The sequence below is a fragment of the Aureobasidium melanogenum genome, assembly GCF_000721775.1.
Source record: "Aureobasidium melanogenum CBS 110374 unplaced genomic scaffold scaffold_11, whole genome shotgun sequence".
Lineage (NCBI taxonomy): Eukaryota > Fungi > Ascomycota > Dothideomycetes > Dothideales > Saccotheciaceae > Aureobasidium > Aureobasidium melanogenum.
In genome coordinates, this window is record NW_024470063.1 from 36,424 (window position 1) to 63,679 (window position 27,256).

Here is a 27,256-nt window from a genome sequence, read left to right on the forward strand (position 1 = left end):
TGGTATTCTGACATGAATAGACCAATAGGCGCGAGCTCATACGCCTCCGGAACCAAGAGTGATAGTCAGCCTCTTCATAGCCGCCAAACAAATCACAAGCCCCGCTCCGAGAGGCGAAGCCGAGCGGAGCATGTGAAAGGAGGCCACTTGTTGGGAGGATCAGCCTAGTGCGCCTTTTTCATGCATACTTCATTATGTATCTTGGCAGTGCCCGGTCGAAGTAAGGACTCGCAGTCGAGGCTTAGCGATAGACTTGTATGTATCTACCATGACAGAGCCCCATATCATGTCAACACAGCCTGACCGCTTTGATCAGGCTTCATTGCCTCAACTGCGTCTTCCTGTTACTTTGTATGTCTCTCCACAGATATATACACGTTGATCAACAGACCCTAGTGTTTTCATACAATCTAGCACACGATTTCCAAAACGATGCAGCAATCTTGTCAAGATCCGATCATGCAATCATATCAAGACCATACACAGTATCCACGCAATCTGGTCCCAGGATTGACCAAAGCGTATCGCTGGGAGCTTGAACAATACGGTAACAAGTTTGCGGGGTTGCGCTCCAGTCTGTGTCTAGAAAGCGAAGAAAAGGTCGACCTGCCGTTTCGAGACATATACTCAACTCTGGAACGTGGCAATGGTAAGTTCGATACTGTGCCGTTAACCTGACACGATCGACTCAAAATTGTCAGAATTACTGGCGTACGATATCAAAACGCCACTGGAGCTACAGAAACATTTAGAAAATAGTTTCGATCCTCGAGACTCTACATCTGAGAGGCAGTCCGGCCAACATCCAAAATGCCGCTTCATGTATGCTCACCATTCTTCTGTCGAGACAGCAGCCTGATGATTCATCTGCAGATATGTACATGCCGCGCACTCTCGCGCTCGACTGCGATTGACTCACGAGATGCTTACCCGCGTCTTGACGTTTCACCAAGTAATGCCAGGATACCTTGACTTCCTTCACGCTTTCGGTGCTCAAGATACTTCTCGGGCTCAATTCTTTGCAGGTTTCTACCAACAAACCATGCTCCAGAGTGATGCTCGGCTTCCGAGGATGATTGGTCACAGTTGGCGTCAGTATCAACTGTGTTACAACCTCAGAGGAGTAACATGCATCGAGCGGCTCAACGGAAAGGCGACCGAATGGTCTGTCCGGCAAGCCGCAGTCCATCATCAATTCGATGTTGTCAATGGCACCGCGGTGTGGGTTCTTACCAAGGGTGGGCAGGATCTACTTGAGAAGCTTGATCAGTTTACCACAAGTTTGGCAGCACCAAATTTCGACACCCCGCAAGCTTGCTTCGGGACAAGTCTAGAAGTACATCGTATGTTGTGTCACTGGGCAGCAGATGGTTGGCGACAATATATCGATTGGCTGGAAGATGGTCTTAAGTCAAATGTAAGCACGGTGAAACACTGAAACATTGCCCAGGCCTAACAGAAACATGCGCAGACCTCCTTGGCTATCTACGGCTCGCAGGAGTCGAAGCATTCTCGTGAAACATACGTGCCTAGAGATTTACAGAAGATTCAATTATGGAAAGAAATGACAAGCCAGGCGGCAATGCTCTTGACATCGAACTCCAATGTCATGGATGCTCTTCGAGCATACTATGTCAGGCTTTTGGACAACGAAGACTTTCCGCTGAGGACAGAATGTCGGAAGAGCATCCAGAACTTTGCCGTATATATCGAAAGCAACACTGTCTGGGCGAAGATGCAAGTATGCCGATTGAACCTCCTAGCTGAGGTCATTGATGGCAGGAAAGATTTGGTACGTCTTACTATACGTGGAACAACGAAGGTTCACATATCTAATTATCCCAGGTTGCTCAACATTTCCAGAATCAGGTTGCAGAGAGGACCGAACAACTGAACCACAACCTCGAAAAAGAGGCAATTGTCATGCGCATAATCACCATTGTTACTCTTGTCTACCTACCTGCAACATTCGTTTCGGTAAGTCAAGAGTCTGGAGTACTACAAAGCCCGATTCTGACATCCGGGTGTAGACTTTCTTTAGCACCGATGTCGTCCATTACCAGGCTTCGGGTGACTCCGGATCAGAGACGAGCTACTCGCACCTTGCCATGATGCGATGGCTGCAGGTCACGCTTCCTTTGACTTTTGCGACCATACTCGGTGCTTGGATGGCGTTCAAGACCGCGACGATCTCTCGCAAAAGTACGGAGATGAAGAACAATCTGATCAATCGCAAGAATCAAGTGACGAGTTCATCTAAGGACCTGGAGAAAGGGAAGACGTGATTATCAATTCAAGCAACGTTTTGGATGCCTAGGTATAGTCTGTATGAAACCATTCATTCATCTAGCCCAAACAGACGATTAATGTGAGCAGAGTTCTGCTGCGATCTGGCAGAAAAACATAATTTCTTCGACAGATCGATTCGGTCGTGCTGATTGCGCGACCATTTACATTCCAGCGGATGAAATGAGGCTTCAGGGACAATAGCCAGATCGTCTTTTGGGCGAATCCAAGTACCTGTATCTCACTGCGAAACTTGGACTATCGTTCCACGCCTCTTTGCAATGGTTCAGTATTCTCGACCAGGAGCTGAGGTTGGGGGGATTGGAAGTTGAGTCCTTCGTCGGCTAATTTGGACAGCCAAGAAGAAGGATCTCGCCCCGACGGCCAACTCAATTCCAAACTTTACTCGATGATAAGTGTCAAAGAAACTTTTCCTTCGCAATTCCGTACCGAGATCAGCATCTCATTCCTTCCAGTATGCGAAGCTGACAGACTGATGCGCGAAGTCTCAAGGACGCTATCAGGTGTGGTTATGACAGTCGTCTACCCCGTATCGCTATCCAGCCTTACCACCACACCCCGTCAAAAGCCGGCATCGGATCGATCTTATCGTTTGAACATCATTTGCTGCTTTTGTGCTCTTATCACCACAATGTTGCAGTTGAGAAACCTTTCTGCAGCCAGCATGTGTAACTTCTCGGAACGAATTGGAAGCAAGATAACAGCGTCGCATGGGTATGGAGCTCAAAAGGAGCATCTGCTGCCCTACCAGGGTGTCTCTTTTCCATCTCAATTTGATACAATTCTGTCTTGCCAATCATGGAGTCTAAAGATCACGGCGTACCGGAGGAGAGAAAGTCCTTCGACAGCATCAACAAGGACAATGTCTCCATTACACAGACGGGTTTCATCACCTCTCTTGACGCCAAGAAGGAAAGAGCAGTAGTATGGAAGCTAGACTTGCATCTACTGCCTCTTCTTGCCATCATGTATCTGTTCAACTCTCTAGACAAGTCAAACATGGGCAACGCCAAAACTGCTGGTCTCTCCAAGGATCTCCATCTTCATGGTAACCAATACAATCTCATCTTGTCGATCTTCTACGTGCCTTACGTGCTTACTGCACCCTTCCTTGCTGCATTGGGAAAGAAGTATGGTCCTAGCAGAGTCTTGCCATGCATGATGTTCGGCTTTGGCACTTGCACACTTCTTGTTGTTGCCGTGCACAACTTTGCTGGCTTGATGGCTATCCGCTGGTTCTTGGGCATGTGCGAGAGTGCTTTCTTCCCTCTCGTCATCTACTACCAGACCATGTGAGTCACTTTTCTTCCTGGAGAAGTCAAGCAATGATACTAACATTATGACAGGTTCTACCGCAGAGGCGAACTGGCCCGCAGACTCGCTATCTTCTATGCCGCACAGTCAATCGCCGGCGCCTTCTCTGGTCTGATCGCCTTTGGTGTTTTCCATGTCCATGGCGGTGCTCTCGCAAACTGGCGTTATCTCTTTGTCATTGAGGGATCCGCCACCATGATTGTTTCGGTCATCGCTTTCTGGTTCCTGCCTCGCTCCGCTGCCGAAGCCCGCTTCTTGACACCCGAGGAGAAGGAGATCGCCATCCACCGTATTCAAGTCGATAGTTCGTCTGTCGTCAACGAGGAATTCAAGTTGGGCAGAGCTCTCACCATCTTCAAGCAACCCACCACTTGGGCTTTCTTGCTCATTGAGATTTGCTTGGGTGTACCTTTGCAGGGTGTCCAGCTCTTCCTGCCTCAAATTGTGCAGCGAGTGGTAAGTTAGCCTTGGTCTTCTACATCCATGTAACATGGCACTAACAATGTACCTCAGGTAAAAGGAACTATCAAGACCAACTTGTACACTGTCGCACCCAACATCACTGGCGCAGTCATGCTGCTCATCCTTGGTTTCTGTTCCGATCTGACTCGCTGGAGATTCCCCTTCATCGCTCTTGGTTTCTTCTTCACCTTCTGCGGTTTCATCATCTTCTCGGCTATTGACGTCAAGCACTCAGTGAACACGGCGTACTTTGCTACCTTCATGATGACCTGGGGAACATCAGCGCCTTCAGTCTTGCTCGATGTCTGGTACTGCAACAACATTGCCGACGAGAACAAGAGAGCAGTGTTGACCTCCATTGCCGTGCCAATGGCCAACATTATGGGTGTTTTGGCTTCGAACATCTTCTTGCCAAAGCAAGCACCTAAGTACATGACTGCCCTCGTTACCATTGCCACGTTTGGTGGCACTGGTCTTGTGTTGACTCTGCTGCTTGGTGTGTGGATGATTTACGACAACCGTCGTCGCGATAGGGCTCAGGGTGTCAATCTCAGAGCTGCTGATGTGCCTACTGAGAAGTTGGGTGACGGACCTGCTGCGGATGAGTTCAGATGGTTCTACTAAATTGTGGTCAATGATAATTATGATGGGAAGGAAAACCAGGCAAAAAACAGCTACGACGTGGTTTAATGATTTAGGTAAATTTGGATATTGAATTCGCTTCCTTAGGATTGCTTTTACTCAGTAGATCCAAGCAGAATATCGTACTTCAACTCCAGTCCAGCTTTCTCATCTCCTTGTCGGGGCTCAAACTTGACTACCAAAGAATCCTTGACCGCAAAGACTGAATCGTTGTCCAGATACTTGGAATCTGCATCAAAGATCTGTGTTGTAATTGGTTTGTAACCTTGTCTGATGACCTGCAATTCGTCCATATTAGCATCCAAGAAAAGCTAACATAGCAGCAGGGCAAGTACTTACGATCAAATGAATATGTGCCGGTCTGAAGGGGTGTCTATCCAGCTTCTTCAACAGTTCACCGGCAGGACCATCATCAGGGACCGGGTAAGGCGTAGGTCGAATGCAATAAAAGCCATAACTTCCATCCTTGCCGGTTCTGAACTTTCCACGCAGGTTGTGTTCTTGCTGTGCAGGATCCTGTTGCTCATACAATCCATTGGTGGAAGCTTGCCAGACATCAATTTCCGCTCCTTCTACTGGTTTCTTGGTAACAGCATCGTAAACCACACCATGCATATACGCAACCTCTGCATCCTTGGGCGTATCAAAAGAGATAGTATCGCCCTTGTTTCTCAACGGCGCATCATGTCTGAAAAATGGACCCAGAATCGCACTTTGGGTAACTGCATCTTTAGCGTCTGCAGCAGCTTTGAATGTGATCTCATCGACCAGACTTTCCAGACCAATGACGTCGCAGAGAAGTTGACCTTCATTGCGGCGGTCGGTGGACATTTGACCAGCGCGGTTGATCATGTCTACGCCTGCCATCCATTCGTCTACTGTGAGATCGACTTCGCGTGCAAAGTCGTGGACGTGCTTGATTAGAGAAGTCATGACTTTGCGGAGGCGAGGGTCGGTGTTAGGACCGATGGAGGAAATGACATGGCTTGTGAAGTTTGGATCGTAGCGACCGGCGCCATTCAGGGTGTCTTCTGGCTCCAGTGCTTTGTTGGTGGTTGCTGACATGATTGAGAATGCGAGTTTCTTGCTGTGTTTCGGGCGAGGTGCGGGGCTTTGAGCTGGTAGATGTTGGTTATGCCTACAAAGTCGAGCTTCTGGTCAATAGTCTGAGTGTTTTGATGTTATGTCAAGTTCTTCAAGAACACATGAGGGGCTCGCGTGATTCTTATATTGAGCTCCGAATCGGGCCACTTCCGCCGTCTTTGGCGGGGCAGGTAAGCAACGATGTTCTCATCGGATAACGTGGTTTGGCTCTCGGAAACGTCTCGTTCCGATATATCTGTCCACACCACATCCGAACCAGGCCTAGTCTGTTGTGGGGTGACTCCCAGGCATGGTTTTGGTCTCTTGGTAGGACACAAGTCACCAATTAGAGATATGTAAAAGTCACGCCTTGTGCATGCAGATGGACGCCCGACGGTTGTCGCGATGCTATTTAGTAATTCTTCCTCTACGATTGGTTGAGCTCCGATCTGCAGGGTCTCCAGACCCTAGATAGCAGGGTGCTATCTCCAACAAGCTGTTCAACGACAAAATGGATCATAGCAGAGCAACACACGAGAAAATGGAGTGGATAAACTTGGAAAAAAGTTTTATACAGAATCTCATTTCGCATGTAAGAGTCTTGTGGGAGTCAGATCAGCAGATAGTCAGATATAGATTATAGTCGATGTTGAGCAGGCTGAATTCCGAACGGCAACGCAGCACACAAGGAAATCAATCATTGTTTCCAGGCTGACAACTACTCTCTTCTGGAGTCTGTTGACCACGCATACTGTTGAGAGAAACATCTCAGAGACGCTTGTCATGGGAATTCCAGATGTGCACATAGCCTAACACATGAAATTGATGTTTGTCGTCGGGTATCGACATGATTTCCATATGTCTTGGCAGTCGGAAGTCGGTTAAGGACTGCGCATATGACGCTCGAGCTTTCCACTTTGTTCGAGTCAACGACAAGCGGGGGTGAGACACTCATGTGTTTGCACCTTCCGAAGCATTTCACTACACCAAACTTCCATCTTGTTTTTGTTTGGCGAAAGACCGGAGCTCTTGGAGGGCAGAGCAGACACAATGCCTCGGCCGATAGTCGCACCTGACAAAAGGCGTCGCATCGCCCAAGCGTGCGACAATTGCAAGCGCAGGAAGGAAAGATGCGATGGCAACCGACCGTGCAGCATCTGCATCCGACGACGAAGGGAATCCGAATGTCAATTTTCCGAAACCCCTGCCAGATTGCTGAGGGGTCCCCGGAGAGGATCTGCCAACAACACAAGTCCCACAAGTGTCAGTCAGACGTCTCCTTCGATCAACGCGTCGAGGCCTCGCGCTGTGAGTGGCGGTCCGACAAACATCGCCAGTCTGGGTGCTCCTTCCGATCCTTCTCCACCCAGCATCACCTTGTCTGCAAATCTGAGCGATACAAGTCAGGCAGAGATGGCTATCGACCGTATCTTGAACGCCAGTGTCGACCAGCGAGGCGCGAGGGCAACCGTAGAATCTCAATCTCGACCCGAGTCTGTGGCACCTGTACCTAGGTCCGCGAGGTTACTGCGTGACATGCATGGCAAATTCATGTACGTCGGCGACTCTGCTAGTCTGTCGTTTGTACAGAGTGTCAGGCGTATGGTCGTATCTGCCATTGGTGAGTGTGACTTCACCAATGACCCTTCACGCCATCAAATCATCGAACCCACGCCTCAAACAACTATGCAAATGCCAGACATGTCGCCCTTGCAATTGGATCTGGAGGATTGTAAGCGGTTATCTCGGCATTATCTTCTTGCGACTAGTGGACTCATCGAGATTTTTGATGTGCCTACCTATTTCCGCTACCTGGACCAATGGGTAATCGACAAGGCTCGTGATAATGATCTCAAGTCTGCTATCTTCTATATGGTACTCGCCATTGGCGCGCAAGTGTCGTCACCAGATGGTGATCAAACACTTGCCGAGACATACTTCAATCGTGGCCGATATATGGCTGTCATGACCCTTACTGACGCACCAAGCCTCCTGACCATACAAGCCCACCTTTGTATCACAATGTATATGCTAGGCGCATGTCGAAGAAATGCAGCTTTCATGCAGTTTGGCATTGCTGTCAGAGCTGCATTTGCTCTAGGCATGCACAAGAGCAGCACCCACACGCTGTTCGACGAAACAGAAGCAGGGGCAAGACGTAGAATTTGGAAGAGCGTTCGCGTACTGGACATCTTCCTCAGTGCGTCGCTTGGCAGACCGCCAGCCACATCAGATTTGTCAGCGAATCGAGACAAGGATGTTACTGAGGAAGTAGCACAAGCGACATCCACAGACCCCTTTTCAACCAAGGTCCTTGCTCTCTGCGACATCTTCGAGCGCATAGTCATCGATGTCTACATGAAGAAGGCAGTTTCTACTCACCTTGCCGACTCAATATCAGGCCAGTACAGAGACTGGACCAGTGATCTGCCAGACTCATTACAGCTGGCAAGTCTCGACTCGAGCGAGGACAATCCGGAGTCATTGACCAAGGCTCTGGCTGCCAGTCACATCATCAGCTCATATCACTGGTCTATCATTCTACTTACTCGACCTTTTCTGAGGTTCCAAATTCTCAAAGACATGACCAGAGGCAGCCAGAATCTCGAGGATACTCACGACCAAGTTCAGCAATCATCAATCAAGACATATGCAGACGCGTGTGTGGACTCGTCTCTGAGAATTCTCAACATCGCATCGACGCTCATGCAATACTCTTCGCTTCCACACAGACTACCCTTTATCATTAATTCTGTCTGCAATGCCTCTCTAGTCCTCGGAGCTGCCACCTTTGCGGACCAGGATAAGTTCCTCCCTCTCGAAGATGGCTTGAAACAAGGCATCAGTATCCTCAATCACTTTGCGCAATGGGATCCTCATGCTGCTCGTTATGCGCAAATCATCACTTACCTGCAAGACGCTACAAAAACTTATATTCGTCAACGAAGCGAGAAGTCTTTGGAATCACGCCGCAGCAACGTCACTAGACTTTTCGGAACGATCGGTCAACAAGTTGGTGGCGCGGAAGGCACCATTCAAGATCAAAATATTGAACTCGTACCAACTGCCAACAATGCCGACATTATTGACCCTGCGCAATCAATCAACATCGATCCATCATTATACACACGGTCAGCACTAATGACTGATCTATACCCATTGATGAATGCTCAAGGAGAGTTGCCTGGCTTGATAGAAGGCGGCTTCTATGCACAACCGCAACCCTTGCCTGGAGTCATGGCTGATGGCTCTGGCTACCAAGATGATGCTTACTACTTCATGGATCAGGACTTGTCCATGTTTGGGTTTTGCTGAGCTCGAGCTGAGCTGGGGTTCGAGGAATGAAGTTACGCAGCGACTGTTTGTATTTTGAAATGGCTTAAAAGCACTGTATCTCGTCCCTGTCGGTCCACAAAGAGGTTGTCTTTTGGTCACACGCTTGCTGTGACTTCCTTCATCTACGCTGCTCTGCCGGTGTCTGGCCAATGATATCTTCAGGCGATTGCTCTCGTGTATGTTTGCAATCGTATGCGCGCAGACCGAAAGAGTACATCTCTGCAGTGGAACAAGCAAATCTGCGCCACATCTCATTAGTAATAGTCAGTTCCCGAGTTAACAAGCGCATTAATCGGTAATGTACGCTAGGTATCTGATTGCAGAAACGGAAAGAGCATAGAGAGTCTCGGAAAAAAAAACCCAAAAGAGTCTGATACATCAATGTCTTGATCTTGAATCCTTCCGACGAGGCTTAAATACCAAGCGATTATTCGGTTCTGCCCGTGGGGATAATGTCCGTCACCAATGAATTTTTTTCTTTGAGGAATTTACTGGAGCAGAGGATCTGGAAACTGCAGCATCTTATTCTTGGCTAGACCGTGCTTTCTTTTGAACAGAGCGACTGAGCCTGTGATGTATGATGAAGTGACCGAGCAGTAGAAGAAGGTAGAAAAGAGTAGAGAAATTGACTTGTCATCTGTATGCCTCTTAGGTGCAGGCAGTTGTACTTTGGAGCTTAAGTGGATCTTGCGCGAGCTAAATTGTTAAGAACAATCTTCGGAAGAAGAATGTTGAAGCGAAGACTGTTAAGATTGTGAAAGAGTAAAAGAAAGTAAAGATTGCAAAGAGTAAAGATAGCAGAAGAGCAAAAGTTTATAAGAGAGCCACGAACGCAGCTCTCTGTCCGACTTAACCACCAACGACTTGTACAACGCACAAACCACACAGCTCTATATAGCTACACCTGTGTGACTGATGTATACTGAGCCACAGACTGTCTCTCGTCCTTCCCGCTCAATCGACTCCATGTCCGTCGTAAGACCTTAACAACTATGCTGGACGTTATGAACATATACAAGAATGGAAATATGGCGTACGGCACATATCCATATGGGTGCGTGGAATCGACAGCCACCAAGGGTCCGGTCATAAGCAGCAGTAAGGTCCATCTCAGCCGACCCTTTTTGTTTCTGTAGGCATTCGCCGTGCGCGCAATGCCTATGATAGCGATGACAGAATAGCCAGCCGCAAGGTACACCCATGTCGCATACCAGTTGTCCCAATCCTCGACGTCCCAGCCACATGCGCCGATATAGAATGCCACGAACAAGGCGACGAAATAGCAGGCACTGAACATTACAAAGAGAGCGCGCCAGTGTCGACGATTGACATCATATTGCTGCGCCGCTAATCTGAGCCAAGGACCTGCGATCAGAGGAAGCAGGATGACTCCTACCGTCAATGGCAGGGATATTTCAAGGTATTGTGACATAGTCCAGAAGTGTTGAGACGGACCCGATGAGTCTGCGCTGGGGCTGGCGGTGGGTGTTGGGGATATGGTATGACTTGTAGTGGTGGTCTTGGATGTGTGTTTTGACTTTGAGGGTGGGAACAGCGGCTGCTTGACATTCATACCAAAAATCGACTTCCAATTCTTGTCAGCATTTCGTGGGCTCAACAAGAGTCTGTTGAACTTACCGCGATAAAAGACAGTGGTATGAAGAAAGCGGCGGCAATGGTGAGAATCAGGGCTCTTTCGTCCTGAGAGAGGCTGATCTGTTCGTTGATTTGCTCTCTTGCGGTTGCTAGGGTCGTCTTCAATGCCTCAAACTTCATGATCAGAAAATCGAAGTCTTCGTGGAAGCTCGAGAAGGCCTTGATTGCCATGGCCTCGTCTAGCCCGCCTTTCTTCTTGCAGCAGAAGTCAACCATCTCCATAGTCGTTTGAGCTTCGTCGACGACAGTCTTGCCGTGCTTCAAGTCCGATATTGCGAGGCGGCGGCAATCGTCCAGATGAATGAGATATTGTATCTTACTCCTGGTAGGCATGCGTCGGCCTCTATAAGTCTATACCACAAGTCAGTGTGTGTTTTTGCAGCAATAGGTCAGGCAAGCAACACCATCTCCCTTGCCTTGGAAGTCATGTCATCAACAAGGTTAGAAGAGTCCTCAACCACCCATTTGAGGAGTATAGCAAGGATTCGAAGCTTCTCGTGAGTTGCGTTCCAAGTATGTTGTGTTTGAGTGCTTCTAACGAACGCGGTCTCAGTCCTCAGGAATCGTGACATGAGACAGGGCGGGTCAGCGATTACGAGAAGTCGATGTGCAGACGATGCGCCGATTAGGCTTAGGGGCGGTATGACGACTGTTGCTGAGTTGTATTTGGCAGTCGATGTTGCTGAGTTGTATCTGGCACTCGGTGTCCGTTCCAGATGGGGTTGCCACACGTATACATATAGATCGTTTCTATAATCCAAGAGCTCCTTTTGCCAATGTAGACTGTATGTCTTCTCGGTATCGTTAGAAAGAATGCCGATGCTTTTGGGTGACTCCTTTGATGGTAGTTGATCGCTGGTTAGCTGTGGAGGCACAGGGGACTTGGTGCTGTTCAAGTCCCAAGCTGACTCTATACATTGAATAATAACCCTGGCAGGTGCTAGATATAGATCTCTTTGACAGAGCAGGAACGTTTCTATGGCACCGTGCCAGAAGGAGAGCTGGTGCTGGGTTTTTCCGAAGTCCAAGATTAGGAAGCTGAGCATTTGAGTCAGTGAGATAGTAAGAGGAATAGAGGCATACCATACCAGATCTGTAGAGAATCACCCGCGGGCGACGAACGCAGCTTTTCCTCGAGGTGATATTTCAGATACTTCTCAGTCGAGATATCGTCTGGTGTATCGAGCGAGTCCCAACCACCCTGCTCATGATTCGATTTTGACGCGAAATCACCTGGCTTGAGCGTCATGAGTTTGACTCGTGTCCCAATCAAGGTCTCACCAGGCCTGTGTTTGAAGTATCCATACTGTCTGTGCAGGACCGTGGTTTTGAAGCCGTGGGCCTCATAGAGATGTTCCATGACTAGACAGCACTTGTGCGAGCCAGGTGGTGAGGACGAAGTGATGTGCGAGTTGGGACATCGAAAGAATTTGTAGGCAGATAGTATTACCTACAAGATATCTAGAAGTAGCGAGTTAGTGGGTGTGGAAAAGTACGGGCCGTCAGCAAGGCTGACAGTTCACGTCGACTTCCCAAGATGTATGTACATCAATTGTGATGAAGCAACAATACATTACCTTTTTCTAGCCCAAAGGCCGCAAAACTGGCTGCTTTCCGTGGGAGACTTCACATCAATCGGTACATGAAGCACCAATTAGAGCATACCTTTAGCCGCTGGCCTCTATTCTGGGCTTGATCCGAGCCGTGGCCCCTGCTTGAGTCTCATACTTGCATATTTTTGAGTGGTGGATGGTCTCCAGATAACGAGGCTGATAGTGGTTCGGCAATGGAGAGCAAATTGTATTGACGTGGATGATGGTTGGTGTTGACTCATGTACTTCTTTGCTTGTCGTGAGCCTTGCTCCTTCCCAACAATCAAGAACAATTCGATCATGTGGAAGCAGCTGCGTCTCGTCATTGGGTGAGGTCCGTGGCCATCACTCCACGACGGGATCGAGTGTGTTGTGCACTACAAAAAGGCACAAAGGTTTTCTCAACCAGAAGTGACACTTACGAGGGCATATGAAGTGTCACCTCTCAGTACACCCTATTCTGTCTTTGAATATGGTCGTACACTTTTACAGCTGAATTTTTTAAACACTTCAGTAAACGAAAAGGGGAGAAAGTCGCACATCGCCATGACGTTCTCGAGCATTGGCCAGTGCAACTTGAGGTTTCAGGCTCGAATGGCGATAATGAGGATTAAAACCTGATGGACATAGATTTTGGCTGTCGTGGCTTATTTGAAGATGAACCGTACCTCCAAGGTAGAAGTAGTATACGCATAAGTATTAATGATGTTTTTGCAGATCGCTCATGACTATTTCATCTCTGTTCAAGCAACGTTGCCCAGAGCAATGTTCTCAACATGTTGCGCACCTTGATAGTTCTTCCTCTCGTGCTCCATGATAGCATCAACCTTCTTTGCACTTGCACTCTGCTCGTCAAACTTGTAGCCAAGCCACTCCTTGGCCAATCTCCTTGCAACCTCGACACCGACCACTCTCTCGCCCATACACAGAACTTGAGCGTTGTTACTCAATATCGCTCTCTCAACGGAGAAGCTGTCGTGGGCGGTAACGGCACGAATGCCCGGGACCTTGTTTGCTGAAATAGCGACACCAAGACCAGTTCCGCAGATCAGGAGTGCGCGGTCGGCTTTGCCTTCTGCTACGAGCTTTGCGGCATCAACAGCAGGGTGCGGGTAGGCAGTCTTGTCATCGCTGCTGTTGACACCGACGTCGATGACCTTGTTGACGCGAGAGTCTTTCTCGAAGTCTTCCTTGATCTTGTTCTTGTAGCCGCAGCCGGCGTCGTCGCAACCAATGGCGATGGTGAGGGGTTTGTTGGACATTGTTTCTTCTTCGTTGAGTCGGAGGGAGCGAAAGATCACAGCTGGCTAGTATCGTAGCCGACGGTAGCTGGACAGTGAGATGGCTCGATATCGAGTGTGATGGAGTCGCCTTGCTTGGTCTTTTGTTCGACACCGTTTGTCTCGACGGTGTAGGGGTTTGTGGTAATGGTGGTTGTGTGTGAGGTTTCGTGAGGGGTGTCGTGAGTGACGGTCTTAGTCTCGCCGGTCTTGGTATCGTGTACTTGCTCGTGAAGATGTTCAGCGTCGGTGGTAAAGGACGACGAGATTTGGATGCGCTTTTTTGAGGGAGTCGAGGACGGCATTTTGATTGCGCAGGAGGGCGGCCGGTATTTGAATGGCAGTAAGCACGTTTCTGGTGCTATTGGACGACGGCGGTGGGCCGAGAGGTCGCTGCAGCTGAGGGGTCGTCTTTGGTGGTGTGTCGGCGACAACTGCGAGATGGAAGGAAGGCGGGGCTAAATTCCACGGATTGCCCTTTTGGGCCATCTCCGTCATCGCTCCTTCCTCTCTCCAGTCCCCACTGATTTTACCCATGGGGCAACTGCCTTGTCTGAAATCCCGAGAGACGGCTGTTGGGATGGCCTCTGTTGAACTTCAACTGCAGGGGACATGCTCGATACTTTGGGACCCGGACTGCTCCTCATAAGATCAACAGTTCTTCTGCCTGCCCGTTCTCACCCTTCGGTCGCCTTTGGGGACGACATTCTTGTCGCATCCTCAGCGGTGCTCAGCCTTGAGGGCTATCCCTGGATCGACGTTTCCATCCCCACAAAGGGCACGAGACCACATCGCACTTTCTAGCAATTTGCTATTGATCGAGATCATCATGCCGTATGCCAATGCTCTTTTCTTTTGGGCTCGTAGGTCTCCTTCAGTAATTTCTCTCTTCTCCATCCGATACCTCATTTCAATACACCTGCTTCAGCGTGAGACTTTCAGCCTCGCCACTAATTACCCACTCACAATCGTTCCTGCACCTGCGGACCTGCATGACAAGGCACGCTAGCCAGTAGCACATCACTCCACGTCCCCAGACAAACACTCAACACCTCACTTGCGGCTACTTGCCTTCAATTTCTGCGCTTTGTGCGCTGTGCGACAACACTTCTTTTCTCTTTCACTCAAAACGGACTGCAGGCAGTTGATCGCGTTTGATCTGAGCTTTCTTTTACTCTCACTGATTCTTCGTTCCCCTTCACTCTTCATGATACGTTAAGAAGACTGCTCGCGCGTCAATCTTCTTCCCTCATCCCACCTCACAAACAAGTCAATTCTACCTCTCTCTCAATCCAATCGACTTTCCATAAAGGGACTCACTTCAAGCGCTCCTTCCCCATCGGCTAGACCATCAGCCACAATCAAACATCTATTACCACCAAAAATGTTCCGTCTTAAGAGCCTGGACGCCACTACTTCAGCCATCATCAACCCTCCACCCAAGCCACGCCCTCAGCCAGGCATGCCGCTCGTCGATTCCAGCCTCGCCGAATTCATTGCCGGTCAACCTCAAGGCTTCACTCATGTAGCCGTCGCTGCAGCCGTCTTTCATGAGGATCGTCTCCTGCTGGTCCAGCGTGCCGAGACGGACAGCTATCCTGGCCACTGGGAACTGCCTGGCGGATCTGCTGATCCTGCCGACAGGTCCATCAGCGAATCAGTTGGCCGCGAGTTGTTCGAAGAAACCGGTCTTCGCATGAAGCGCATCCTCTCCGAGATCCTCCCACCCACAACCTTCTCTACCGGCTGGGGCAAGCGTCAAAAGACATGGCTCAAGGTCAGCTTCGTGGTCGAAGTCACGGCAGAGTCCAAGGAGCGGGTCCAGCATGAGTTTGAGACGCAAGGAAGCCAGGAACTCACGCGCAAGGATAGTGTCATTGCGGTTGATCCACCTGCCATCAAACTTCACGACAAGGAACACCAGAAGTATGTTTGGATCTCAGCTGAGGAGGTCATCAAGAACAGAGTGGCAATGCCCGGCGAGCCCGTCATGGAGTTCATCTCAGCAGACAGTGTGTCGACCATTCTGGAGGCGTTCCGCTTGAACAAGCACATTCAGAAGGCCGAGAATGGTGAAGCACTGCAGGTGACTGAAACGGAGAATGGAAAGCTCTGAGTATTTGATGATGCAGTACCAGGAGCTAGAGCGGGTTGCTGATAAAAGAAAACGGAGTTACGAGGTTTGGCAGAATCTGGTTTTTAATGCATGCAGAGAAGGACGGAGATAAGATAGGGCTTGCGGACTGGGCAGGGTTTGCTTCAGGGTTTGGCATTTTCGGACGATGACAGCAATGAGGCTAGTGTACGATAGGCGTCAATCAAGACTTGAAACAGAATTGGCAACACAAGCAGAAGAACATCTTTTAGAATATGCGCATGTCGCGAAGCCTGCCCCATGAAACGTGTATAGAGTTTGCACACATGGTGTGGCGATGAAGATGACCCAATTTGGCAATGCTGCATGTCTTCCAATAGAGACAAACACATGTTTGCGGCAAGGTACAGAAAACACCCGATCCATGACGAGTTGGCTGCTGCGACAGGCAGGAAATATTCGAAATAGAGTACCGAGTAAGGATTCAAGGTTGAAGAATCGAACTAAAACCGGGATGACCCGCCAAGATGGCTGGATCGCAGGGGAAAGGCGGAGGAGAGTTGCTGACGATGGGCAGCAAAGTGAACCTCGGCACAAGGCTGAGAGGGTTTCAACAGAGCAAGCAGCGAAGAACAGCATATGCAGCGTGTCGCGACAAGAAATACCTCGAACCGCATACTTGTTACACGGCCGTAAACAAAACAAGTCGCAGACGTCCATCAGCGAACTCGGAGGAAAGGACGCGGGCTGTTGGGGTTTCTCGTTTCTTTTGGTCTTTCCTACTTTCGTGCTTTCCTTTCACATGCGCATCGGACTCGCTCCAAGCTCGCCCTGACCATCGTTTTCTTCACGAACCACTTTCGCGAAAGCCTTCCAAACTCGGCACGTCACCCGTGTGGACATGCAAAGCGCTACAAGACTGCTATAACGATATTTCCATGGCCGACCGCCTCTCCGCCGCCGCCATGTCTGCTCCACCACCGCCTCCGCAGCAACCATCAGGCCAGCAGTCGCAACCCACACAACATGCCACACCACAGCATGCTCAGCATCAAGCATCGCCGCCCTCTACGAGCCAACAAGGAGCTTCGGCTCCAAGCTTCAGGAGGTATGCGCTACGAGAAACTGGTACACCCCTTTGGTCCGAAACTGACGCGACTATGGCAGACAACGCGCTTCGAGAGCTTGCGAGGTAAGACTAAGCCCATGCTTTGCTGAGACAATACTGACTGTCGACAATAGACTTGCCACGCGCGAAAGGTCCGCTCCAACGACACATCCCATATCCACCCGTGAACCTCCTTCTGACGCGTTTCTTAGGTGCGCTGCGATGCCGCTAGTCTCGGTGTGCCTTGCACCAACTGTGTCGCCTTCAATATCGAGTGCAAGATCCCCTCTCCCAAACGAAAGAAGACATCCTCCAAGCAGAAAGAATCCAACAGGTGCGCTGTCCGCCTGCCGACTGAAGACGCGTCTAACTTTGTTGGCAGTGACCGCGAAGACAGCAGCAGCATAGTCCAGCCTTCGCCTGCCACTAACGACATTGCTGCACGATCCGATGCCGTCAGTCAGGCCCCGATGCCTATGCCTCAGCTACCTCCTCGGAACGGTGTCGACTACTCCACCGCTACTGGCATGCCGCCCACCACACTCTCGGAGAAATACCAAGAACAACAGCAGATCCATGATGCCACCTGGAGTCAGTACATGAAGCCCAAGTTCGCTCGCGCTCCTATCAAAGAGGCTGGACGTGTCGCATACTTGGGCGAGTCATCCAATCTCTCTATACTTGTCCAAGACAAACACGGCGATCCGGATACCGTGCACTATCCTCTACCTGAGAATGTGCGTGGTCCCCGGGCACGCATGAACGAACTTGACGAGCTCGAACTGCGCATTCTGCACGAGCGAGGAGCGTTCTTGCTTCCCCCACGCCAATTGTGCGACGAGCTGGTCGATGCTTTCTTTACCTGGATTGCCCCGGTCGTACCTGTGATTGATCGCAACAAGTTTATGCGTCGCTATAGAGACCCCAAAAATCCTCCATCGCTACTCCTGCTGCAGGCCATTCTTCTGGCTGGGTCACGCGTGTGCACGAATCCACAACTCATGGATGCCAATGGTTCTACGACGCCAGCTGCCATGACCTTCTACAAACGAGCCAAGGCCTTATTTGATGCCAGCTACGAAGATGATCGCATTACCATTGTACAAGCTGTCATTCTGATGGGCTGGTATTGGGAGGGCCCAGAGGGTAAGATGCGAGACAGATTCCACATCACCAGTGAATCTGACATTGCTTCAGATGTGACCAAAAACGTGTTCTATTGGAGCAGAGTTGCTGTCGTGATTGCTCAAGGTTCTGGAATGCACAGAAGGTGAGGTCGTGAGCTTGAATACATTTCTCCAAGTATTGACTCGAGTGCAGTGTCGAAAAGTCCCAGCTGAGCCAACAGGACAAGCGTCTCTGGAAGCGCATCTGGTGGACGCTATTCACGCGAGATCGCTCAGTGGCCGTCGCTCTCGGTCGCCCTTGCGGAATCAATATTGAAGACTCGGATGTCGAGATGATATCCGAAGACGACTTTATTGAGGATGAAACAGATGCAACGCCTGAATATCCTCTGAACCCGGTACACATCCAGTTCTTTCTGAATTACGTCAAACTATGCGAGATCATGGGCCTAGTTCTTTCACAGAATTACTCGGTCGCTTCGCAAAGACGCGGCCGTAATAATGCGATTGACCTGACTCATTGTGATATGGCTCTGGCTGATTGGCTTCAAAACTGCCCCAAGGAAGTATATTGGGAGAAGAGTCGACACCATTTCTGGTCTGCTCTTCTTCACTCCAATTACTAGTACGTCGCTCGACCCTTGTGTTTCTGTCCACATGCTGACATGAGTAGCACCACACTTTGTCTTCTGCATCGCGCTCACATGCCTCCGGCTGGTTCATCAGATGTGAATCGGTTAAATGGGTTTCCGGAAGACATGGCCTATCCATCCAAGAACATTGCTTTTCAGGCAGCCGGCATGATCACTTCCATAATCGAGGCCCTGACTGACCACAATGAGCTTCGATTCACGCCTGCCTTCATGTAAGAAATCCGGTCGGAACCTCGAACTCTGTACTGACTCCAATTCCAGTGTCTATTCTCTCTTCTCTGCCCTCATCATGCATGTCTACCAAATGCGGTCGTCCAACCTTTCCATTGTCCATATCACCCGGCAGCGCTTGACAACTTGCATGGACGCACTCAAAGACGTGTCTCGAGTTTGGCTCGTAGCCAAGATGGTATACACTCTCTTCGACTCTATCCTCGGCAATAAGGTGCTGGAAGAGCGTTTGCAAAAGGCTGCCGGCAAACGTCATGCAAAGTCCAAGAATCCGCAGTCCACCAAGAATCCGTTATCACGCAGCAACAGCGATTTACAGAAGCGCAAGTTCGATGAAATGGAGTTTGGCTACACTGGCGGTCCACCAGCTGCCCAGATGTCCTATGAACGCTCAAGACCGCAATCTCCTGTCAATCCTCCTCGAGACCCTCAGTCAATATCAGGACTTCCAGGCCCTAATGCAAGCCCTTCACTGCGTCAAGACGCCTTCATGGGCACGTCCCGAGCCAACACGCGCCCTACCACGCCGTTCAATACCTACTCTTATCCTGGAACACCTCCAGACCTCTTCCTTCACACTCGTACATCTCCGAATATCTCTCAAGACTTATGGCAAAACTATCAACCAGATCAGCTGTTCCCACCAGACACTACTGGCATCTTCCCGAACGAGAGTCCTGTACAGCAACCAGCATTGGTAGATCCAGCTTTACCAGGGCCAACAGGAGCACCTCCACAACAAGCCTACGCGAACACAGCTCAACAGCCGCCTCATTATCAGCAACCAACTACAGCAGTAGGACTTGGAAATGATATGATGGACGCTGGTTCAACACAACAGCAGCAGCAGTACCCTAGCCACCAACATCTACAAAACGCATACGGACAAATGCCAGGTAACGGTGATCATAGTCGAACAAGCATGGATGATACATGGAGTACCAACAGTGGATCTACTGGAGGTGGTCCCATCGTGCCAACCACGTTGAACGTCGGCGACTGGTTCGAATTCTTTGGCATTCCCAACGGAGACATATCGGCATTGCATGCGCAACAATATTAATCGCTCAAGCGCTCATCGTGTTTTATCTCGTTCTTCAGCGCCTACCTTCTATGTGTATTGTTCACTTTCCACTGTTGTGGATGCTATCAGTGGGAGGCGTAGCGGCGGTCGTCACAGTATTGTCCAGATGGCTTGTGAAGAAAACGATGTATGCGTTTCGTGTCACGATGCCAGACTATTGTGTTTTGCGATTGCAGCGTGTGGAGTGGCTTGTGGAATCGAGTCCTAGTATGAATATCAACAAAACAAAGATACCCGGTAGCATTATGAGATCTTTTCTCTCGATGTCAATACCCCTGTTGCCTGCTTCCGAGTGCTTTCTGTTCTTCTTTGATCGAAGAGCTTGGCGATTGATACGTTGCCTCTCCATATGCTAAAGTCATTCACGGTGCAGCTACTTGAATGCACAATACTTATGCGAAGAGGACGGCTTCCTTCTATGGAGAGACCTCTCCACATTTCCTTGTTTCTAGCCACTCATGTCCAATGAGATGATGATACCAAACGAACCAACGAGATTGTTTTTTCGCGGAAAATTCGTTTGCTTTTGCGTTTTCATCACACTTTCACTCTCGTCCGCTTCTTTCTTTTGATCAAATACTTCCGCAGATCGTTGCGACAAGTCTTTATCGCATCGATATCACGTCTGCGCCCAAGAAGAAGCTGAGGAAAATTGATCATTGTTCAGCCGGCTACTCCAAGTAGAGCTGGTGTGGATTTTAAAACACTTTCTTTCTTCCCTTGCCTCCCTTCGCACCCTTCGCGCCCTTCTGTCCTGTGATTGACGTCTTCTTCTGTCCCGCATGCGACGGAGACTTTACATTGAGCATGCCGCCAAGCTCTTCCCTCTCTCCCGGAGCAGCAAGATGATATGCAATCGTATAGCTCAGTCGATCCTGTTTCTTCACACTCATACCTTGAAGACAGTATTTGGGAAGCTGAGTGATCTGCCCAGGGATTCTTAAGAAACGATAGAAATTCTTGTCAAGGCGATCGCAAACTTGACGCAGCATAGGGACAGCATTGGCGAGCTCTTGAAGACACGCGTGAGCGGAAGCATTGCTAACATCGGCAAATCTGCATCAATTGTCAGTCGACTACCTGGAAAGGGTGGATCAAGCATAGTACTCGCACTTACTTCCATGTTGCGCAAGCCAGAAGAGGTACAACTCCCCAACCGAAGATGGCAATCATGATAGCAATGCTTCTTACGTATACCCGCAACTTTCTAAGCTTTGCAAGGTCTGCTTATCTTTCTTAATTAGTCGTCTTTTCTAGGTGCATGGACTTGAAAACCTCCTACATGGCAACGTTCGACCGAGTCTGATCTGTTGTCTCTTTGTTCGCATTGGTTTCTCGTTTTGCCCACTCTTTACCTAGCTCGGTGGAAGGATCTTGAGTTTGTTGTTCAAGACGAACGAAGTCGTCGGCCATGTTTTTATACTCCAGAAGAAGTTCGGCGGTCTGAAGGGCAGCGGCTTTCGAGAGCGAAAGCACTCGCTTGTATCTCATCTCCAGTGTATAGACTGAGGATTTGGAGTTGCTGGCGGAGGTTATGGCATCGAGCTTCAGTGTGTCAAAATCGCGGTATACTGCTTCCACCATCTTCAACACGCAATCTACACCCTGGGGCGAGCTCCACATGAACATGAGAACTTTCGTAATGTTTTCCAGCCAAACGAAAGGCTTGTTGGTGACCTTGTTGAGAGGTTGTTTCTCGACGATGGCAGCCCAAACTGCTTGCCATTCCAAGCCGTCCTTGGTAGGACTCAGATTCATATATCTACGAGACTTTTTGCTAGATCGGCGTGTTGTTGGAGATGAGCGATATTCTGGAGCGAGACCATCTTCCTCTGCGTACTGCGGCATTCTCAACCGGAGTACTTTCGGCTGAGTGTTGATGTGCGGTTGGTTGAATGGGCTGAGTCTTCTTTCTTTTCGCCGACTCAGATGCTTGGTCGGTGGTCGCCTTGCGTTTGTTTGATGTTTTTGGGGTTGCTTTCCGGCCAGCTTCGAGAAAGGTGGTGTGAACCTCGCGACTCAGAGCACCCTCTTTCTTCTTGTTGTTGTTGGCCACATTGCCAGCAATGCGGGCGACTCCGTTAATGAGCCTTGCGACTCGGCTCGACTGGCCTGCCGCATTGGATGGCTGGGCGACGTAGGCCGCCAACGAAGCCCAGATCTGTAGAGTGTTAGAGTTCCGGCAGAGATGACAAGTAATAATATCCATATTGCCTCATCTGGTATGTCTTCTTGGGCTGGGTCGAGGCCTGCTAGGAGAGTGGTAAGTTCTGGTGCGGCGTAGTCATTGATGCAGCAGGCAGTACAGCATCAAGACAGGTAGAAACAGGTATGTCGTCGTGCATCTGAAGACTGAAGTCGCTTGCTACAGTCCCGAGAGATGGCTTGCAATCGAGCACGAGATGACTTGTAACCTCCTGGAATGTGGTTAGCATGTCATGCAAACTCGCCTCTCACCAAAACTCCACCAGCAACTCCAGTAGTAAAACGCTTGCGGCGGCTGGTGTTTGGAGTAGCGCTATCATCAGCAATATCAACGCTCTAGTTCTACCAACCAAGCTCATGGTCTGTCTGAGTTTCGTCATACTTGACAGGAGGATCATTCAGCATCGTTGATGCCCGATTCGGAGAAGTCGTAAAAAGACATCTTTAGACGACAGTCTGACAATACTGGTAGTCCAAGAGCAGAATAGTAGTGCAGTTAAAGAAGTCACAGCAGGCGATCTATATTGAGAGAGGAAATGATGCAAAGAAACCTCGATTCATCTGAGTGCTTCGACTCCTTAACCTCTCACCTCTTTACTGTGCTTCACGAGCATTTCCGAACTCCTTGAGGAGCTCCATAGAAGTCATTTCCCGCATTCCGTTTGGAGGAACAACCTCACCATCGATCACTAACGAGTAGTCGTTTTTCGTGTTGAACACACGCTTGTACTGTTCAACCGACTCCATATCCTCCTCTCCATACAGAGTGCAAATCAAACCCCTGCCCTCTCGACCAACTCGATTGCATACCTTACGATAGACGTCCAAGTCTTTTGCAGGGTGGATGTTGATGGCGGTATTAACATTGGGGATATGAACAGCTCTAGCGAACTTGTAAGTCGTAATCAGCATGCAAAAGTCGTCTTTGCGAAGTTGTTCGAGTGTGATGCGGCGTTCGGCCTCAGTCTGATGATGGTGGTGGGCGAGACGAATGTATTTGTCGATGTCGCTGCAGCCATTGGTCTTGAGATAGTCGTCGAACAAACGATAGATCTTTTCTACGCCATCAGGGGTTTCACCACACATCAGAACCTTGCCCTTGAGATAATTATTGGGCAAGCCGTGCTCGGCAAATCAATGCGGAAGCCGATCAAACTCGGTGGCAGAAAGGCGATGCCATACCTCCTCGAAGGTAGTCGAGTCCTTTGGAATTCTCCCCATCCTCACAACAGCAGGAATGGGAGAGCTCTGCCCGATAAGGGTTAAGACGGGAATCACTAGATCCAGGGTCATACAGGAGCTCGTGATAATCACCTGACACTCCGGAAGGTTTTCGTGCAAAAATTGGAGAAACGAGTTGAAAGTGACATCCTGTAGGCAGGTGTCCAAGTCATCGATGGCCAAGTAAACAAGTTGAGACAGGTTCAGATAGCCATGCTCGACAAGACCGAGCAACCTGTCGAAAGTGCCGATTACTGCGGTAGGCCACTTGCGCAGCGCAGTAAAGTCGGCTTCGGCGAGCTCATCGCCAACTATTGCGGCGTATGAGTTGCCATGGCATTTGAGTAGCTGTTCAAGGAAAACACCAGCATCTCTGGCATTTTCAGGAAACGGAACCACTATTAGGACCAAGGGTTTGGCTACTGCAGATGAATGCCTTGTATTGTACGAGTTCTCGCTAGGAGGCGCAGCGGGTGGAAGCTCGGCGCTAGAAGGAGATTCTTTGAAAGTCGGAGGTTGAGAATCACCAGCTGAGCATCTCATGACGGCAACAAAGCTAGCAAGACATATGAGTGTGGTCTTACCAGCCGCGAAGCGAGATATGATGACTCTGTGGTGGTCTGCCCGGCGGTTCTCTATGAACTGAACAGACTCAAGAACGTGCTTCTGAGAAGGAAGCAATTTCTCGATGCCAGCGCGTCTCAAGGCAGTGACGGAAAGTTCTGGAAGACCATAAACAGGCTCAAAACCGTGTAGTCCTTCAGGTGATGATTCGGTGCGAGTGAGCAGCGAGCTGAAGATCTTGTTAGTGCTGACATCGCCAGGGAGTGACTGACGACTTACCTTTCATTTGACGAGGCAGGAGCTACACGATTGCGTTGGCGGTCACGAGGCACCTCGCACCTGCTGGCAGGCGCAAGATGATCTTCGGGCTGGCGGGGATGGTTAGCATGCGTCAATACTGCTTTCCATAAGGGTGCTCACTTCAGTCATGTTTGATCAAGTCTAAGATGATGGCGAGTGGGCACGGTAATGTAAGATGGATGCTAGGATCAGAGATTCATGGGAAATGGCGATGGAAGAATGATGGTGGAGGTGGAGGTGAAGACGAGGTAGAAGCGAGAGAGTGTGGTGAGGGAAGGAACAAAAGAAGCGGAGGTGTTGGTGTGGTGGTGAATGAAAACAAAGGTGAAGCAAACAACAACAAGAAATGAATTTTCCGGAACCTTCACTCTCTCTCACGGTCAATCATAGACTGTAGAACATGAGCTGTACTAATGCACGATATTTTGAGCCACTCGGTTCTGTTCAGAGAGATAGCTCATGTCTCACTGGACATGACTGTTCCCAGGACAGGATTGTGTATCTCTATAACTCAGGTATATCTCTGTCCTGGTCGGATCGCGCCGACGGGGTAGCACGTGTATACCAAGAAGCCATGGATTGATCTCCGAAAGGAATGGCGAGGGCGATACTTAGGTGATTTGATGCAGAAATCCATCAAATTGAGCAGGCCTACGCATCGGTGAAGCCCTGCTCTGGCTCTCTAATGCTTTTGGCTCTGTTATATTGGTCCTTGCCTGTGGCACCATATCAGGCATCATTGTTCTGCTCTGAATTCACTCGCCTTTGCTTCACCATTTGCTTTACCATTTTTTCCTGCAAGAAAGCACTTCACGAGATCTCAAGATGGACAAAACTGCTAGTATGCCTACAGAGCCTGCAACATATCCTGGCTTAACCCAGGCCAGGATGAGATGTCTTCAGCAGTGAGTTTCTTCCTGCACCACAGCCGAGTCTTGTTAATTTACCGCCAGTTTTGGGCATACGTCAATGTTTTCCTGGACCGTCCAAAGGACGTCAAGGAGCAGTCTCACCGATATTCAATCCCTCATCGCGACCCTGGGCAGAATAGCCGACAGCAAGGCAACAAAGCACAAGTCGAAGGAAGGAGCTCTGACCCGCGAGATCTCCAAAGGTCTGCTCGATGTTTCAGAGATGCCACTGTTCCGCAAGCGTGAGAAGAGAAAGAATACACAAACAACACCCAAGCAGGCCAAAAAGGCCAAAACCTCACACGACGACAGTCCGGATCAAGTTATGCACTGAATGAAGCATGGTTGGGCAAACACTGCGCAGGGCCGTTTTCGTGTGTATCCCGGTCTACAAAAGCACGACTTGACACTTTGCGCAATGCCCGAGCGACCAGACGGAACTTGGCTGCTGTCAGGCCCTGAACAAGTGGTTTATCTCAAGCAAGGCGTGAGCACTTGCTGAGCTGACGGTATAGCTACCGCAATAAGAATGCATGGCCTGGGTAGACTCGCCTATGACGCTTCAGATGCATCAGAATCACCAGCTGCAACATCCTTGACGCTCGCCTACTCCGTGCAGACTGCAAGTTCAAGAAAGAGTATCACGCTCGCTACCCGTCACCAATTCTCGACCAGGTCTCTGCTCAGTCAGTCCATACCGAAGAAGGTTCTATGGAGAACCCATGCGAATTTTGGCAGTTTGCTACCAGAGGATCACCAAGCGTGTCCTTCAACACCATCAAGAAGAAGACATGCACTTCTTGTCACGATTCGACCTACTATCAAACACCACAAGACATTGATGTCAATTCTATCGAGCTGTATGGCCAAGCAAGCTCAAAAAACACCTTCCCGCATGTGCTCAACTCCTGGTTCAAGGACCAAGCCATCAGAAAACACAAGGACAACTTTTCAACTTGTTCCTCATGCAACAATGAACTTCCTTTCGAACAGAAAACGGTCATGCTCGATCGTCCACCTCACTTCCTTTGCGTGGGCATGAACACCGGCGAGAAAGACAGCCTGCCGGACCTCAAAGATCCGAACACTGTCCTAGACGGCGTCGAGCTCAAGTTTGAGCATATCTCGGGTGAAGAGCGCTCGGTCAAGTACAAGACCATCGCTCTGGTCTACTCCAGCGGTCTCAATCATTTCGTGTCCGCAGTCAAGGTCAAGTACAAGAAGACAGCTTCATCAAAGACAGCCGTGGAAGGCTGGCTCGAATGTGACGGCCAGAAGGGCTCTTGCAGAGAGGTTGACGGGCGCACTCTCAAGCCGAAGATCAAGTCGGGTGCAGTAGCAAGAGTACTGTTGAAGAGGGTCTACAATGAGAGCGAAAACGGTATGTTTTTGAAGTAGACAAAGCAAAGACGATGGTATCACGAATAGTTGTAAACACAAATGGATTGAGGAACATGAATTCATTCTGCCGGTGCTTATCTAGTACGTTTTGTGAATTTCAACCCTGCTGGTCAAAGGGGCTGGCGGGGCTGTTGATGGTGTTCTGGTGGCGCATGATGCTGCCCGAGAGACTGCGCAGGCCGGCGATGTTGGATCTGGCCGGAGTGCTGGGGCCAGCGGCGACCTGCTGCTGTTTCTTGAGGGTCTCAATGGCCTTCTTCATCTCGCCCGAGTCTTGCTTCAGACCCAGAATGGCCCGGCCCATCTGTTGCTGACGGGTGAAGGCATGCTCAAGGTGAGCTTGGGCCTGCTGGCTGTCGCAGTGGCGGAGATACGGTGCGGCGGGGGTGGCAGGCTCTGAAGGAAAGCGGTCAGAATCACTTTGAGAGCGTGGGCGCGATACGAGAGATCGATGTCACCCAAGATCGGTTACCCGAAGAAGTCCGACAGCCATTACCTGAGGGTGCTCACATCGCTGACTTGCAACAGTTCTGGGCCACTGGTTTGGCTTTCGCCTTAGGCCCAGAGGATGTCGAGCAGATATCCAAGCGTTGCCAGTACATCATCGCACACGTCGCCGGAATCATGACCAACGTGGCATCAATGCACAAGTCGAAAAGGAGAGCAAGCGTGTAGAGGACAACA

General features: G+C 49.8%; 12 protein-coding genes across 12 annotated transcripts; 6 read left to right on the top strand and 6 right to left on the bottom strand.

Annotated features, from left to right (window-relative positions):
• Window positions 1-955: 955 nt before the first annotated feature.
• Window positions 956-2,285, top strand: M437DRAFT_84687 (uncharacterized protein; the record flags this gene model as incomplete). Its single annotated transcript, XM_041028146.1, has 4 exons — window positions 956-1,417; window positions 1,472-1,792; window positions 1,846-1,977; window positions 2,031-2,285. The coding sequence occupies 4 exons, from the start codon at window positions 956-958 to the stop codon at window positions 2,283-2,285; spliced, it is 1,170 nt and encodes a 389-aa protein (XP_040879367.1).
• Window positions 2,286-3,105: 820 nt separating this feature from the next.
• Window positions 3,106-4,707, top strand: M437DRAFT_66224 (putative MFS transporter; the record flags this gene model as incomplete). The annotated part of the gene is made up of 3 exons (XM_041024704.1): window positions 3,106-3,599; window positions 3,654-4,077; window positions 4,135-4,707. 3 exons carry the CDS (start codon window positions 3,106-3,108, stop codon window positions 4,705-4,707), a joined length of 1,491 nt encoding a protein of 496 aa, XP_040879368.1.
• A 113-nt stretch (window positions 4,708-4,820) lies between these two features.
• Window positions 4,821-5,790, bottom strand: M437DRAFT_75518 (putative dioxygenase; the record flags this gene model as incomplete). The annotated part of the gene is made up of 2 exons (XM_041026439.1): window positions 4,821-5,003; window positions 5,065-5,790. 2 exons carry the CDS (start codon window positions 5,788-5,790, stop codon window positions 4,821-4,823), a joined length of 909 nt encoding a protein of 302 aa, XP_040879369.1.
• Window positions 5,791-6,855: 1,065 nt separating this feature from the next.
• M437DRAFT_49748 (uncharacterized protein) lies at window positions 6,856-9,123 on the top strand (the record flags this gene model as incomplete). Its single annotated transcript, XM_041021889.1, has 2 exons — window positions 6,856-7,082; window positions 7,203-9,123. Coding segments are annotated over 2 exons (2,148 nt in total), but the record flags the coding sequence as incomplete, so codon positions are not given.
• Window positions 9,124-10,108: 985 nt separating this feature from the next.
• Window positions 10,109-10,327, bottom strand: M437DRAFT_29994 (uncharacterized protein; the record flags this gene model as incomplete). The annotated part of the gene is made up of 1 exon (XM_041019172.1): window positions 10,109-10,327. A coding segment is annotated over one exon (219 nt), but the record flags the coding sequence as incomplete, so codon positions are not given.
• A 431-nt stretch (window positions 10,328-10,758) lies between these two features.
• Window positions 10,759-12,160, bottom strand: M437DRAFT_49158 (uncharacterized protein; the record flags this gene model as incomplete). Its single annotated transcript, XM_041021790.1, has 3 exons — window positions 10,759-11,151; window positions 11,205-11,838; window positions 11,889-12,160. 3 exons carry the CDS (start codon window positions 12,158-12,160, stop codon window positions 10,759-10,761), a joined length of 1,299 nt encoding a protein of 432 aa, XP_040879372.1.
• Window positions 12,161-13,135: 975 nt separating this feature from the next.
• M437DRAFT_49544 (ribose 5-phosphate isomerase B) lies at window positions 13,136-13,654 on the bottom strand (the record flags this gene model as incomplete). Its single annotated transcript, XM_041021852.1, has 1 exon — window positions 13,136-13,654. The coding sequence occupies one exon, from the start codon at window positions 13,652-13,654 to the stop codon at window positions 13,136-13,138; it is 519 nt and encodes a 172-aa protein (XP_040879373.1).
• A 35-nt stretch (window positions 13,655-13,689) lies between these two features.
• Window positions 13,690-14,161, bottom strand: M437DRAFT_84693 (uncharacterized protein; the record flags this gene model as incomplete). Its single annotated transcript, XM_041028147.1, has 2 exons — window positions 13,690-13,950; window positions 14,024-14,161. The coding sequence occupies 2 exons, from the start codon at window positions 14,159-14,161 to the stop codon at window positions 13,690-13,692; spliced, it is 399 nt and encodes a 132-aa protein (XP_040879374.1).
• A 973-nt stretch (window positions 14,162-15,134) lies between these two features.
• Window positions 15,135-15,788, top strand: M437DRAFT_49141 (uncharacterized protein; the record flags this gene model as incomplete). Its single annotated transcript, XM_041021785.1, has 2 exons — window positions 15,135-15,467; window positions 15,540-15,788. The coding sequence occupies 2 exons, from the start codon at window positions 15,135-15,137 to the stop codon at window positions 15,786-15,788; spliced, it is 582 nt and encodes a 193-aa protein (XP_040879375.1).
• A 944-nt stretch (window positions 15,789-16,732) lies between these two features.
• On the top strand, window positions 16,733-19,949 carry M437DRAFT_75522 (uncharacterized protein; the record flags this gene model as incomplete). Its single annotated transcript, XM_041026440.1, has 7 exons — window positions 16,733-16,875; window positions 16,935-16,959; window positions 17,010-17,027; window positions 17,088-18,145; window positions 18,196-18,627; window positions 18,676-18,867; window positions 18,917-19,949. 7 exons carry the CDS (start codon window positions 16,733-16,735, stop codon window positions 19,947-19,949), a joined length of 2,901 nt encoding a protein of 966 aa, XP_040879376.1.
• A 719-nt stretch (window positions 19,950-20,668) lies between these two features.
• M437DRAFT_66231 (uncharacterized protein) lies at window positions 20,669-24,389 on the bottom strand (the record flags this gene model as incomplete). The annotated part of the gene is made up of 9 exons (XM_041024705.1): window positions 20,669-21,026; window positions 21,088-21,177; window positions 21,253-21,732; window positions 21,896-22,131; window positions 22,428-22,470; window positions 22,774-23,273; window positions 23,358-24,189; window positions 24,240-24,328; window positions 24,381-24,389. 9 exons carry the CDS (start codon window positions 24,387-24,389, stop codon window positions 20,669-20,671), a joined length of 2,637 nt encoding a protein of 878 aa, XP_040879377.1.
• A 696-nt stretch (window positions 24,390-25,085) lies between these two features.
• M437DRAFT_66232 (uncharacterized protein) lies at window positions 25,086-27,247 on the top strand (the record flags this gene model as incomplete). The annotated part of the gene is made up of 5 exons (XM_041024706.1): window positions 25,086-25,165; window positions 25,214-25,482; window positions 25,791-26,552; window positions 26,689-26,906; window positions 27,101-27,247. The coding sequence occupies 5 exons, from the start codon at window positions 25,086-25,088 to the stop codon at window positions 27,245-27,247; spliced, it is 1,476 nt and encodes a 491-aa protein (XP_040879378.1).
• Between the last annotated feature and the right edge of the window lie 9 nt (window positions 27,248-27,256).